This window comes from Pavona decussata, unplaced genomic scaffold (assembly GCF_977016875.1).
Source record: "Pavona decussata unplaced genomic scaffold, jaPavDecu1.1 SCAFFOLD_273, whole genome shotgun sequence".
Lineage (NCBI taxonomy): Eukaryota > Metazoa > Cnidaria > Anthozoa > Scleractinia > Agariciidae > Pavona > Pavona decussata.
In genome coordinates, this window is record NW_028145675.1 from 54,185 (window position 1) to 68,129 (window position 13,945).

At 38.1% G+C, this 13,945-nt stretch overlaps 1 protein-coding gene across 10 annotated transcripts in view; it reads left to right on the plus strand.

Annotated features, from left to right (window-relative positions):
- The window catches only part of LOC146455458 (uncharacterized), a 145,082-nt gene that overhangs the window by 21,659 nt on the left and 109,478 nt on the right, over window positions 1–13,945 (plus strand). Inside the window, exons 1-4 of one of the 10 annotated variants that reach the window (XM_085094148.1) lie at window positions 6,177–6,258; window positions 11,924–12,030; window positions 12,226–12,306; window positions 13,089–13,516. The exons of 6 other annotated variants lie outside the window; for them this stretch is intronic. In XM_085094148.1, the coding sequence (XP_084950274.1) occupies window positions 11,953–12,030; window positions 12,226–12,306; window positions 13,089–13,304 (375 nt within the window). In that variant the 5' untranslated portion in view covers window positions 6,177–6,258; window positions 11,924–11,952 and the 3' untranslated portion in view covers window positions 13,305–13,516. Of the gene's footprint in view, window positions 1–6,176; window positions 6,259–11,921; window positions 12,031–12,225; window positions 12,307–13,088; window positions 13,518–13,945 lie in introns of those variants that run through there. 3 more of the 10 variants (XM_085094144.1, XM_085094149.1, XM_085094143.1) reach the window with 3 other exon arrangements.

The following is a 13,945-nucleotide window of genomic DNA, read 5'->3' on the forward strand; positions in this document are numbered from 1 at the left end:
ACTGAACTCGAGCCAATTTTCCGCAAGGCCAACATGGCAATGTATTTTCGCTTCTTTATTCGCTCCAGTTAAGAGTGAGGCTTTCTTACTTGAGCCGGAATTGCTTATACGAAGGCGACCAATTTTTCATAATATTCAGGCCTTCGATCGTCTTACGTTGTGTTCAGTTCATTTCTTTCAAATATTTTCAGTTTAACTCTATAATCGTTAAAATTAAGATGAATGCAATCATATGTGATAGTTGTTCAGATTCTGTTTACTTAGTGGTACTAGCAATTTCCAAATTGAATTTTAAATCTGTGAAAGTCGATAAAGATACTGATCCTTTATACCCCGTCCGCTCTCCCACCCTTCGGTTGGATTGAACTCAGCGAAGTGTTTTTTTCTCAGTTAACCCACAAAAGCTCGAGTCCGTATCGTCTAGAAAATTCTCAAATTAGTGCTATTAAGAGGCTGTCCGCGTTAGAACGGATAAGGCAAATTTCGACTTTTCACCGATTTCGCCGATTTTTCTATGAACATCAATCATTATATCCCATAAAGAAATATTACATTTACTGAGCTCCATGCGATTTTTTTTTCGTTGTTGGCGAGACGGTTTACAAGGTGACCTCAAAACTACCCAATTTACCTTCGGGAACTCTACAATTTATCTACACATTGCCGGTGCTGTCAAAACGTCATTCCTTGCTCAAAGGGCTTGAATATTTTACACATTGATGTTCCATTTGTAAAAAATAATTTAAAGGTTTAACTTTTGTTTTTTGTGAAATTTTGACTGAGTTACAATTTTTTTCAATATACCCCCTCCTAAATTTCAGAATTCATTAAACGTGAAATACATGTAGTTAAAGCCTATTTTCACAAAAGTGGGACTTGACTTAGGGTCAAGTCTATTTTAACTCAAAAGCACTAACACCAATCTACTAATGTATGGAATAAAATTTGTGGGCACTTTACGCTGCGTGCCGTACAGAGCTCCGCGATATCCCTAATATCCACGGATTTCAATCGAAACTAAACCAGTAAAGTCGTCAGACCGATAGACACATTTCTGATCCGAACTCTTTTAGAAATACCATAATAATCACTGGGTAAATATTTATGGCCATTTAGCCATATTCTAGGGAAGATCTATCCTTTTATTGGTATTTCAAATGAAATCTCTTGAAATATTTTTCTTTTCCACGATGTGCTATAGCAGTGTTTGTTTTGCGTGACTGGCAGTTGTTCATTCAAGGTATATATTCAATATTCATTCTACGGTCAATTTAAAGCGTTATCTTTCTTGTATGTACGGATAAAATAAGTAGTTAAAATTCTCTCCAAGACAAAGAATTAGCTGGGGCCGGAAAAAGTTCCTTTCTCCCTCTTATAGTATATGAACTGGTTTCTTTCCTTTTTGTGACTCGATGTGACGCAGTGTTTATTTATCAACGTATCAAGACTCTGTTGTTCATTTCAGTCTAATTGAATTAAAATCCAGAGGTGTTTCGATTTGAATATTTTGTCAAAACCCTCCTAGCACATTCTGAAAGGTCGGCATTACTTAGAATTGTCTGCTATTGCATCCAATTTTTCCTTGCATCCATACCTTGGAATCACGTGTTTTTCAGAGATTCGGTTTTCCCAAGAAATTATTGACTGGCGAGATAAACATTGTGAAAGTAGAAACCGGAAAATAAACCTTAATGGAAACGTACGACGGAGAAAAATACACCACAGCCTAAAAGATAATCGTACTTACGCGAACCAAAAGCGGCGCCGGATTTTGCCAAACATAAGAATCATTTCATCGACTACTCCAGTTATGACTTGTCTTTCCGCCACACTTACAATCTTACCAGCAAGTGAACTGGCACGACTTTGTCCGTGTCCATGTCTCAGGAAGATAGGCAAACTCGCAAACCGGGTCGCTGACGAGCCACGAATACCCGCTCTTTTCCCAAGATCAGCTGGACTTCGCTAATATCGCCGCATTTTGATAAGTGACAGCTCGTCAAATGCGCCAATAGGCCTTATCACGGTTTTCGACGCCATTTTGACGAGTAGGCAAACCGGCTTAAAATAACAGCGTTTGTATGAAAATCCGATGTCAAATAATTTTTACAAAACATCGCTTCTGAAAAATTCATGAATTGGAAACTTTTGGCCCTAGCAAAAGGATTTTAAGAACAAAATTGGAGGGATGTAGCTGTGCCAGAAAGCGTCCAGTCGCGTTTTGAAATTTCCGTACATTTGTCTCTATAGCGAACCAGCCGTGAACTGCTACTAAAAAAAAGTTCGCGGTAAAAAATACAGGGAAATGTATGGAAAGTTCAAAACACGACTGGGCGCTTTCTGGCACAGATACATCCCTCCATTTTTTGTTTCTTAAAATCATTTTCCTAGTACCAAAAGTTTCCAATTCATGCATTTTTCTGAAGCGATATTTTATGAAAATATTTGACATTGGATTACCGTACAAACACTGTTATTTCAGACGTGTTTGCCTACTCGTCAAAATGGCGTCAAAAACCGTGATAAGGCCTATATATTCAGTTAAGTTGCATTAAGAAAGCAAAACAAATCTCTCCTTGTCTCTGCTGGATCCACGACGAGTCTGTTTTTTTTTTTCATGCTAGGAACAATTGGATAGAATAGCAGGCATTTTTAAGTAATGTCGACCTTTCGGAATGTGCTAGGAGGGTTTTTGACAAAATATTCAAATTGAAACACCTCTGGGTTTTAATTCAATAAGACTGAAAAGAACAACGGAGTCTTGATACGTTGATAAATAAACATTGCGTCAAAAAACGTAAAGAAACCAGTTTACATGCTATATAAAGAGGGAGAAAGGAACTTTTTCTCCAGCTAATTCTTTAAATTGAGCGTAGAATGAACATTGAATAATTTATATACCTTGAAATGAACAACTGTCAGTCACGCAAAACAAACACTGCCATAGCACATCGTATAGAAACCAGTTCACATATACTATAAGAGGGAGAAATAAACTTTTTCCCCAACTAATTCTTTGTTTTGGAGAGAATTTTTAACTAGTGATCTTACTCATACAAACAAGAAAGGTAACGCATAAAAAGTGAGAGTAGAATAAATGTTGAATATTTACCTTGAAATGAACACCTGTCAGTCACGCAAAACAAACACTGCTATAGCACATCGTGGTAAAGAAGACTTGCTCCAGGTTTCATTTAAAATACCAATAAAAGAATAGATCTTCTCTAGAATATGGCTAAATGGCCATAAATATTTACCTAGTGATTATTATGGTATTTCTAAAAGAGTTCGGTTCAGCAATGTGTCTATCGGTCTGACGGCTTTATGGTTAGTTTCGATTGAAATCCGTGAAAGAAATGACGTTTTGACAGCACCGGCGATGTAGAGATAAATTGTAGAGTCCCCGAAGGTAAACTGGTTAGTTTTGAGGTCACCTTGTAAACCGTCTCGCCGATACGAAAAAAATCACATTGAACTCAGTAAATGTGATATTTCCTTATGGGATATAATGATTAATGTTCATAGAAAAAATCAGCGAAATCGGTGAAAAGTCGAAATTTGCCTTATCCATTCTAACGCAGACAGCCTCTAAATTGTCAACTGACGAACACGCAGAACGCACATCCCAAGTTATATTGTAACTTAACAAACTCCGTTCTTTTATCACTTAGTTATAAAGGAAAACGCTTTAATTCCAAGTCCTAAAAAAATTCAGCACGCGCCCACATTTCTTCCACCTTTCACGCCTTCTTCTTGAGTACGAAAAAATCTCGGCCTAATTAAAAAACAGCGTGTGCTGTGCCATGGCCAGACCACTCTGCCTAATCTCCTATTGCTATCTTTGTATCTGGTATTTATCAACGCAAACTTCTGAAAACGCACGCGTGTGAACGCACGCGATAAATTTATCAAATGTCCTTTGCTGGCGATGCCTAATTAGGGATTTCAGCTTTTGAATCAACTGATTTTACCAGGTAAAAGTAACGGCATGAAAAAGTTGTTTTGTTTAAAGCCTACAAGGTGTTTAAAATCAGCAAGAGTCAATAACCGCTCGTACTACAAGAAACTGAAATGACTGAATACCCTGGCCAAAGTTTCCTCAGGTTTGGATTCAAACTTACGCACACAATAATAAGAAAATAATAACAAAATAAAAATCCGAAAGTCCAAAGTGATAACTTTGCTACTGATCACGAGCAGGAGACAAAGTTCTCGTATTCTCAAGTTTTGCAAATAAGACGGTTTCAGTATGGTTGCTGCAATCGGCCCTTTGTCCAATTAACCCCACGCTTTGAAAATATCCAATGAAATGAAAGACAAGCGGGGCAGGATTCCGAAATTTCCCATTAGAGCGGCAGTACTTTGAAACAGTCAAGTTTACAAACAATTAAAATGTTTTCATAGCTGTACTGTGTCTCTTAGATACCTTTACAACATAGCGTGCGTTATTCCCTAATTCTCACTGGCGTCATCATGATATATTTCTCAGCATACGCACGGCCGTGCGTCCATAAGATGAAGTGTACAAATCAGACAAACTCGGGTTTCCATCGCGTAAATTTTGAAAACGTTTGCCAAGCAGAAATTTGTGTAGCAGCAATGCATCGCACTGGCAGAATTTTGGAAAAAATCACAAATAAAACCTGCTTACCTTTATAACATAGCGTGCGTTATTCCCTAATTCCTACTGGCGTCATCATGATATATTTCTCAGCATACGCACGGCCGTGCGTCCATAAGATGAAGTGTACAAATCAGACAAACTCGGGTTTCCATCGCGTAATTTTTGAAAACGTTTGCCAAGCAGAAATTTGTGTAGCAGCAATGCATCGCACTGGCAGAATTTTGGAAAAAATCACAAATAAAACCTGCTTACCTTTATAACATAGCGTGCGTTATTCCCTAATTCCTACTGGCGTCATCATGATATATTTCTCAGCATACGCACGGCCGTGCGTCCATAAGATGAAGTGTACAAATCAGACAAACTCGGGTTTCCATCGCGTAATTTTTGAAAACGTTTGCCAAGCAGAAATTTGTGTAGCAGCAATGCATCGCACTGGCAGAATTTTGGAAAAAATCACAAATAAAACCTGCTTACCTTTATAACATAGCGTGCGTTATTCCCTAATTCCTACTGGCGTCATCATGATATATTTCTCAGCATACGCACGGCCGTGCGTCCATAAGATGAAGTGTACAAATCAGACAAACTCGGGTTTCCATCGCGTAATTTTTGAAAACGTTTGCCAAGCAGAAATTTGTGTAGCAGCAATGCATCGCACTGGCAGAATTTTGGAAAAAATCACAAATAAAACCTGCTTACCTTTATAACATAGCGTGCGTTATTCCCTAATTCCTACTGGCGTCATCATGGTATATTTCTCAGCATACGCACGGCTGTGCGTCCATAAGATAAAGTGTACAAATCAGACAAACTCGGGTTTCCATCGCTTAATTTTGGAAAACGTTTGCCGAGCAGAAATTTGTGTAGCAGCAATGCATCGTGCTGGCAGAATTTTGGAAAAAATCACAAATAAAACCTGCTTTCCGCGCACTACTTTTGATATCACTAAGTTATAAAAAAAGGGGGTTCATGCCTTAAGCTGTGTGTATATTGAGTTAAGGATATACGCGGGGAGTTTGGAGAACATTCAAGAAGCTACACTTGTGCTCTGCAAACTTTCTGCGTGCATCCATAAATAGATATACGGACACTATCAACAATTTTATCAAACAAGGACGAGAACTCCTTCCAGCCTCATTTCATGTTCTCCACTATTTTAAAAAAATGAATGTTGTTCTCTTCAAAACGATATTGCTGGGAAAAACAGATGATTGTAGTGTTTATTTCTAGAAAATACGGGTATCTGTGAGAGATGGTACGGGTATCAAAGAATTTTGTTCGTGTCCACTTTCAATTTTTCTATTTTTGTGAACCGTTTCTGTTATTTGTTTGGATATTTTCAAGACGTGCGTTTACTGCTTCAAAGTTCCCCCGCTGAGATGACAACTTCTTAAATCCAACCCCGTCTTTCATTTCAATGTATATTTTCAAAGCGTGAGGATAATTGGAAAAAGGACGATTCGCTAGTAGCAACCACAATTAACGTAACAGGTTATTTGCAAAGCTTGAGTATACTTGACACCTGTCCATTACTATATTATTAATTTCACAGTGATTTTACTCAGCTGGTCAGAGGCGAAGTTATCACTTCGGCCTTGTTTGTTCCTAACAGCTGACTTTGCTGAGTAAAGGTGAGTGGAGAATAGGAATGAAAGTTCTCTCCATATATTCTCAGAAACAATGAGAGCACTGGCGATTGCACAGTCTGTTTGATAAAAGGAGTCTCGCCGAGATTCGCTTTTTGATTCGAGCTGTTTTTTTTTCACATCTTGGCGGGTCGAGCCTATCACAAAGTCATCTCGGAGACTTGACCCCCATATGAGGAATTCCAACTCAAATTCCTTAAAGTAGTGCCCACTGAAAGAAAAAGTTTGAGGTCTCATGTAGCACTCCTGTCTCGCAAAATCAGTTGAAATTTGCCAATCGCTCCACCAAGCTTGTTCTCGCTATTGGGAAGCAAAACTATTTCTTTAATTCTGTTTTAAGTTCGTAAGTCTGTTCAAAGAAAAAACGATATTCTAATCTCCTGACATACTACAATCGATAAATAAGTTAGTAAGATTTTAAACACCAGGATTTGAACGCAGCAATTATTTTTTGCCATCCACCTGCCCAAGTTTTAATCGCCTTGTTAAATCAGTTGCATCAAACAGCATTGGACACTGAACATGCCACAGTAAGCCACGGCTGGGCATTCGCTAAAGTTATCGCGTGCGTTCACACATATAACTAACTTTAATGGTTTACAATACAACAAAAGAAAACTAGTGTACTGAGGAAATTTTATGGGGCTACTTAGATTACTATACGTTTTCAAAAGATTTCGTTGTTGAATACGGGCGTTAGTGGAGGGATGGAAGCATTCAAGCCGACTCGTCTGTGTCGTCGCGTATCAAGAAATGGTCCATCACTCTCCTAAACAAAAGTGCATTGTTGTGTTTTGTGCTGAGGGAGTCGAGCCGAGACTTGGCGAAGATGAGTTTTTTATTATCGGGAGTTTGTAGGCGTGTGCAAAAGTTCCATTGCGAACGAGACCTCGCTATTTTTTGGCTCCTCTTCACCTTCCCCGTTACTGTTTTATAGCACCGTACTTTAAGGAAGGTGCGCACTGTATTTTTTAAAATTGCTTTCTTTGTTTCTTATCGCTTTAATTGCAATGAAATGTATTAGGACGCGTTATCGTCCGCATCCTGTACTGTCTGTCAGTCGGTCAGTTTCAGACATAAGATTCAAGAACAGTCGACAAAAAACCGAAAGCAGCTTTTATGAAGGAAACAAATTTAAACTGTGTTTAACAAATCATCTTTTAAACGTGTTTAAGAGGCTGTCCGCGTTAGAACGGATTATGTCAAAGCCAATGGTTCAGCTTTCTTTTACCTATTTCATTTTGTTAAATCTGGTTTAATTAAACGTGTTGTTGGTGTGAATAGGGCTTTTGTCAGAGCCATGCATCCACAGTTTTAGCTAAGACTGTGGGCCCCCAAAATTATGTCAAGCACAAAATATGTAACGCCTTGCACACCTTTTCGCCTGTTTCCTACATGTAAATCCGCTAGCGTAGGTGCGGTTTTACGTAATGTAAAATTTATTTTAGTCTTTTATGTAGGTATATATACAGGTCACTTATGTTGTAATGTAAAACTCCCTGACGGAGTGTGCGTTAGTCACACGAAACGCGTAGGAGAAAATAAAACGTTTTACAACTGTAAGAGTTCGCAGACGTGCTGCTCACTAGTTTTATCTAAAACTTTTACTACTGATTATTTGATCAAGACAAAGACTATCTGCCCAATGTGACGATGTAGAAATCAGAATTGATGACCAAATTATCAAAAGACTCGATAAGACCAAATCCTTGGGTCTTACCATAGATGCCCAACTTTCTTGGGGTAAACACGTTGAGGAAATTTGCGAGAAAGTCTCTTCAGCTATAGGCGCTCTAAAACGTGTGAGGCCCTTTATATCCAAAGGAACTGCAATCCAAATTTATAACGCTTTAATTATGCCTCATTTTGATTACTGCAGCCCCGTTTGGGACTGTTTGAGTGGTTACTTGAGTGATAAGTTCCAAAAGTTACAGAATCGTGCAGCCAGAGTTATTACTAAATTACCTTTTGATACGAGCTCAAACCACCTTCTCTTCACCCTCGACTGATAGAGGTTATCTCTTCGGCGAAAGAAACAAAAAGCCTTAATGATGTATAAAACCATAAATGACCTTGTTCCGGAATATCTACAAAGTCTTTTCTCTCAGCGTCACTCTGCTTACAACATAAGAAACTCTGAGGGAAGGCTGTCCCTGTCCAAACCAAACACAAATTACTTGAAACGAAGCTTTTCTTACAGTGGGGCCATGTAACGGAATAACTTGCCCAAAAGATTAAAAAATGCTGCATCCGTTGTGCATTTTAAGCGAAATATCAAGAAGTTAGCTGATATATCGGTTTCCCACACGGCAATCTTGTAAAGCACTTGTAGTAAGTTTTAGTTGTTATTAAGCTTAACTGATGATTTTCCGTGTATAAATAAAGATTTATATACATACATACATACATACATACATACATACATACATACATACATACATACATACATACATACATACATACATACATACATACATACATACATACATACACGCATACATACACACATGCATACATACATACATACATACATACATACATACATACATACATACATACATACATACATACAGACAGACATAGAATAGGATAAACGCAGATTGCGTTAAATATCACAGGTAATACTAGAGATGGATCAACTCAGGTAAAAAGGTGAACACGTTTTTTTTTGTAAGGTCAAGTAATTGGAACCACATTGGGCTGGTGTTGCCTAAGCGTTGTATATACATCAATTAATCTCAACCGCAAATTGATTTGTATAGTTTTTTCGAAGAATGACGGCTTCCATATCCTCTCCAGTCACTTCATAGGGGCTAAAACGGCAATCCTGACCCAAAAGACTAACCTACTTGCGTTTGAAACCAGGTAAAAAGAAAACGCACTCTGACACACGGGGCACCCATACCTTGAAATCGCGTGTTTTTCAGAGATTCGGTTTAACTTTTCCTTAGAAATTATACGTTGACTGGCAAGATAAACATTGTGAAAGTAGAAACCGAAAATAAACCTCAATGGAAACGGACGACGGAGAAAAATACACCATAGCGTAAAGGATAATCGTACTTACGTGAACCAACAGCGGCGATTTTGCCAAACAGAAGAATCATTTCATCGACCACTCCAATTATGACTTGTCTCCCCACCACACTTCCAATCTTCCTAGCAAGTGTGCTGGCACGACGTTGCCACTCGCCAAGCCAGATTTTCGAAATAAATGTCCATGTCTCAGGCAGATAGTCAAGCTCGCGGATATCCACGAATGCCCGCTCTTTTCGCAACATCAGCTCGGCTTCGGTAATATCGCCGCATTTTGATAAGTGACAGCTCGCCAAATGCGCCGATGTATTTGAGTTGCTTTCCGAAAGCAAAACAAAGCTCTCCTTGCCTCTGCTAGATCCACAATGAGTCTGTAATTTTTCATGCAGGGAGCAACTGGATGGAATAGCAGACATCTTTAAGCATTGCCGACCTTTCGGAATGTGCTAGGAGGGTTTTGACAAAATATTCAAATTGAATCACCTCTGTGTTTTAATTGATTAAGACTGAAATGAACAACGGAGTCTTGATACGTTGATAGATAAACACTGCGTCACAAAACGTAAAGAAACCAGTTCACATATACTATAAGAGGGAGAAAGAAACTTTTTCCCCAACTAATTCTTTGTCTTGGAGAGAATTTTTAACTACTGATTTTATTCATACATTCAAGGAAGGTAACACTTTCAATTGAGCGTAGAATGAATAGGCCTTATCACGGTTTTCGACGCCATTTTGACGAGTAGGCAAACAGGCTCGAAATAACAGTGTTTGTATGGAAATCCGATGTCAAATAATTTTCATAAAACGTTGCTTCTGAAAAATTCATGAATTGGATACTTTTGGCAATAGGAAAATGATTTTAAAAAAAAATTGGAGGGATGTAGCTGTGCCAGAAAGCGTCCAGTCGTGTTTTGAGCTTTCCATACATTTGTCTGTTAGTGAACCAGCCGTGAACCGCTCTAAAAATAGCTCGCAGGAAAAAAATACAGGGAAATTGTTATTGACAAATAGAACTTCAATGTGTAAAATATTCAAGCTGTTTGAGCAGGAAATGACGTTTCGGCGGCACCGGCAATGTATACAGCTATTTCAATTAACGTTGTCGGATCACAGCTTAAAGCTTAAAGACATCTTCTAAGAGGCTGTCACCTCATTCACTTGATCTCAACTTTTCTTTCATCCAAATGGCTCGCCATCGTATATCTTCAATGGACGGACAAAGCCTAGCTGATTTTGATGAATTTATTCATAAAAGAATCCACAGAATATTGAGGTCTTGTGTTATAGCTTTATGCTTTGATCCGACAACGTTAATTGAAATAGCTGTAGATAAATTGTAGAGTCCCCAAAGGTAATTGGGTAGTTTTGAGGTCACCTTGTAAACCGTCTCGCCAACAACGAAAAAAATCGCATTGAGCTCAGTAAATTCGATATTTGTTTATGGGATATAATGATTGATGTTCATAGCCTCTTAATTTCTACGCACTACGCATTGCCTCGATTGCCTCAGCTTACCGATCGGTAAGGCACCATTTTCAGCACAAAAGCTTACAAATTTAAGCTCATTTTGAATCCAAGACGTTTCCCCCTTTCAACTAAAAGCGGTTTAGGCTAGATATATGTAATGTTAACCGTAGACATTTCTGCTTTTAATATCCATGTATTCGACAGAAGGAGTACAAAATACCTCGAGCTATCAGAGCTACAAGAAGTTAATTAAATCTTACCGCCCTGTTGTGTACGACAAGCTAAGCAGACAGCACCGATGGATTGAACATTATCAACTGACGTGTATCACAAAGTTACGCTCTGTTTGATAAAAAGAAAAGACTGGCCTACACAATGATCGAAATAAATTATATCCTATCAAATTTGTTTTTTCACAACTGCTTGTTCTATTCAACATCAAAAAGGCTGCTGCTCTTATAAAATTGGCTCCTTCTTCAGTTAACTTATTTGTTTAAGTCATTCCGCGTATCTCGTTTTTCGCATATTTATACCATTCCGCACGTCATAACACATGCCATTCCAGAAACTCATTCCTCCCTTTAACCTCACGTGCAATTTAAGGAGTTTGTCATGCTTCAACAAACTCAAACTTTGTTAGTTAGGCGGTTATTAAAGAAGGAAGGCACAACAATAATTTTTTAGCTTATAATTAAAAATGCATATCAAATGATTTCATTCATAGTTTCAGGCTTATTTCTCTTTCCCTCATGTTTGTAGTTTAATTACTTTGATTTTGTTTTATATTTAGTTCTGAAAAGCCTTAATTTGTAAGGGGGAAATATTTTGTTAAAAATGCAAAGTGAAAGTTTCGTAGCATTTTAGTAAAACTGGAGAACAGCTCGTATTAATTCGGGGAATAAAATTCGTTCCTTAAATCTTTCGGCAACATAAATTCGTTTCAGTTAAGGGAGCGGAAGAGATCCAACTGTATTAGCTTATAGAAATATTCCTTCATTAAAAGGTCACAGAGTTATCTAGGAACACAATAGACAACATTTAAAGTATTTTCCTTAAATACCCTCGTTGAGTCAAGTAGAAAACGAGACGATAAGAATTATTTCAATTCAGTTAAATTGATTATTTTGTTCCTGGTTTTCAACAGTTCACTATTGACTGAACAGAAACCAAGCCATGGTTCGCGTCTTGTTTGTTTTGGCTTTTGGATTGTTCATGGCCAATTGCTTGGGAGCGTCGCTGCCCGCAGACCAGGTATTCACGATTTTATTAAAATCTGAAAGTCTCTCCTGATTTCTGTCAGTTTTCATAGTTCGTCGTTCTCAGTTCCTCAGTGTCTCACAGTTTTCAAAATTTGTCTAATTCAATATGTATTCTCCTGACGATCACCCACGTTATCATAAAAGACCATTTCCCTTCACCGATCACCTTTATCATCTTATATTGTAGAGAGATTCTGCGGGAAGCAAGCGTCACCTCACTCTGAAGAAATTAAAGGCGCAAATCAACAACCTGCAACACCGTGTCGAGGTGGGAAAATAAAAACGAATGCACTTTTTTTCTTTTCATTGGAATGTCTAGTTCTTGATCGGCTGCGGTCGAGCAGGGACTTTTAATATGTTTATTTTCCTGTTGATAATTAAAATTATAGTTATTTCTCTTAACGAGCCATACATCTCTGGTTGATCAAAGGTCACAGCGAATTCTTAAATTTTAGTAAGTTAGTACTTATTATATGTAAACTACAGCATCTTTTATTTCTACTTCATTAACGTTTGCTAAGAGTATAAAAGGAGTACTGGCTGCCCAAAATACCCATAAAGCAGGATGACGTAGGAATGGTGAAGTGGTGAGAGCACTCGCCTTTTGTGGCCCGGGTTCGATTCCCGGATTCGGCGTGATATGTGGGTTGAGTTTGTTGTTGGTTCTTGTCCTTTCTTCGAGAGATTTTTGTCCGGATACTCCGGTTTTCCCCTCTCCTCAAAAACCAGCATTTTTAAATTCAATTCGATCTAGATTGTGTCCCCAGTTACTGCTCTGCGCTATAATAATGGACACTTAAATAAGGCGATTTTTTAAGGGAAAACATACACAGACAGGAAGACTAAGCGTTCTATATTGAACAAACTGGAGGGAGGAAAAATATTACTTTTCTATTACAAAAATGTCTGCTTTTATTCGTACATTTAATCGTCAACAAAGTTTGGTTGTGAACGGGTCTTAAAATATGTTTCTAGGGCCAAAATTGAAATAAAAAATAGATAAAAATATTACAAATTATAACAACTCTTGTTTCTTGTTTCATTGTTTAGGACCTGACACAAAGAATAAATGGTGCAACAGTTCACTGCTTGAACAAGGCAACCAATTGGGATCTTAAAGCCGACGGTTCCATAGTGTGGCTAGACAGGCAGAACGTTGATTGTCCATATCCTTATTTCTTGGCCAGATTCCGCCTCGAAAGGCAAGACTTCTCTCACTCGGCTAATCTTCGCTACAACTACCGATGCTGCAAGTTTGCTCTTTAAGATTATAGCCTTCCGCAATGCAGTTGTTAAGGGGTTGATCACGGCATAGTAGAAACACTTTCTTAACCTATAAAACATGCAGCTTTTCAAGGGCTGATCAAAGCATAAACAATAAAACATTAAACTGTTTAAAGAGTAAGTCTAAATCAAAGAAGTAGCAGTTTTTGCCAATAAAAATGCAATGTGAAGGGTTAATTATGTAGTACTCTTTCAATGCGTTCTTATCAGGTATGAACCTTTTTCTGGACCAGCGTATTTTTGTACAACAGATGTTGTTGTGTGTTATTTTAGTATAGAGCTGGTTTGAATCTCCATCGATTGGAATTCCCCACAAGTAAAAGACTACGGGATCGTTCAGACAGATATTCGGGGCAAAGAACTTTCAAAAATGGCAATATGGACATTAACTGTGTCTATGGAGTGTGTGCACGGCGGCCATGCTGGAGGACTAAAAACAATAGAAGATGTTTGCATAAAAATAGAATATATTTCCCAAAGGAAAATCATTGTATTGTTTTGGTCCTCCAACATGGCCTTCGTGAACACACTCTGTAGTCATACGCTCACCCGCCGTAAAGGCGTTTGCTCTCACAGACTATAACTGTAATAGAAACGTTTGTCGAGATGAACAACAAGATCGA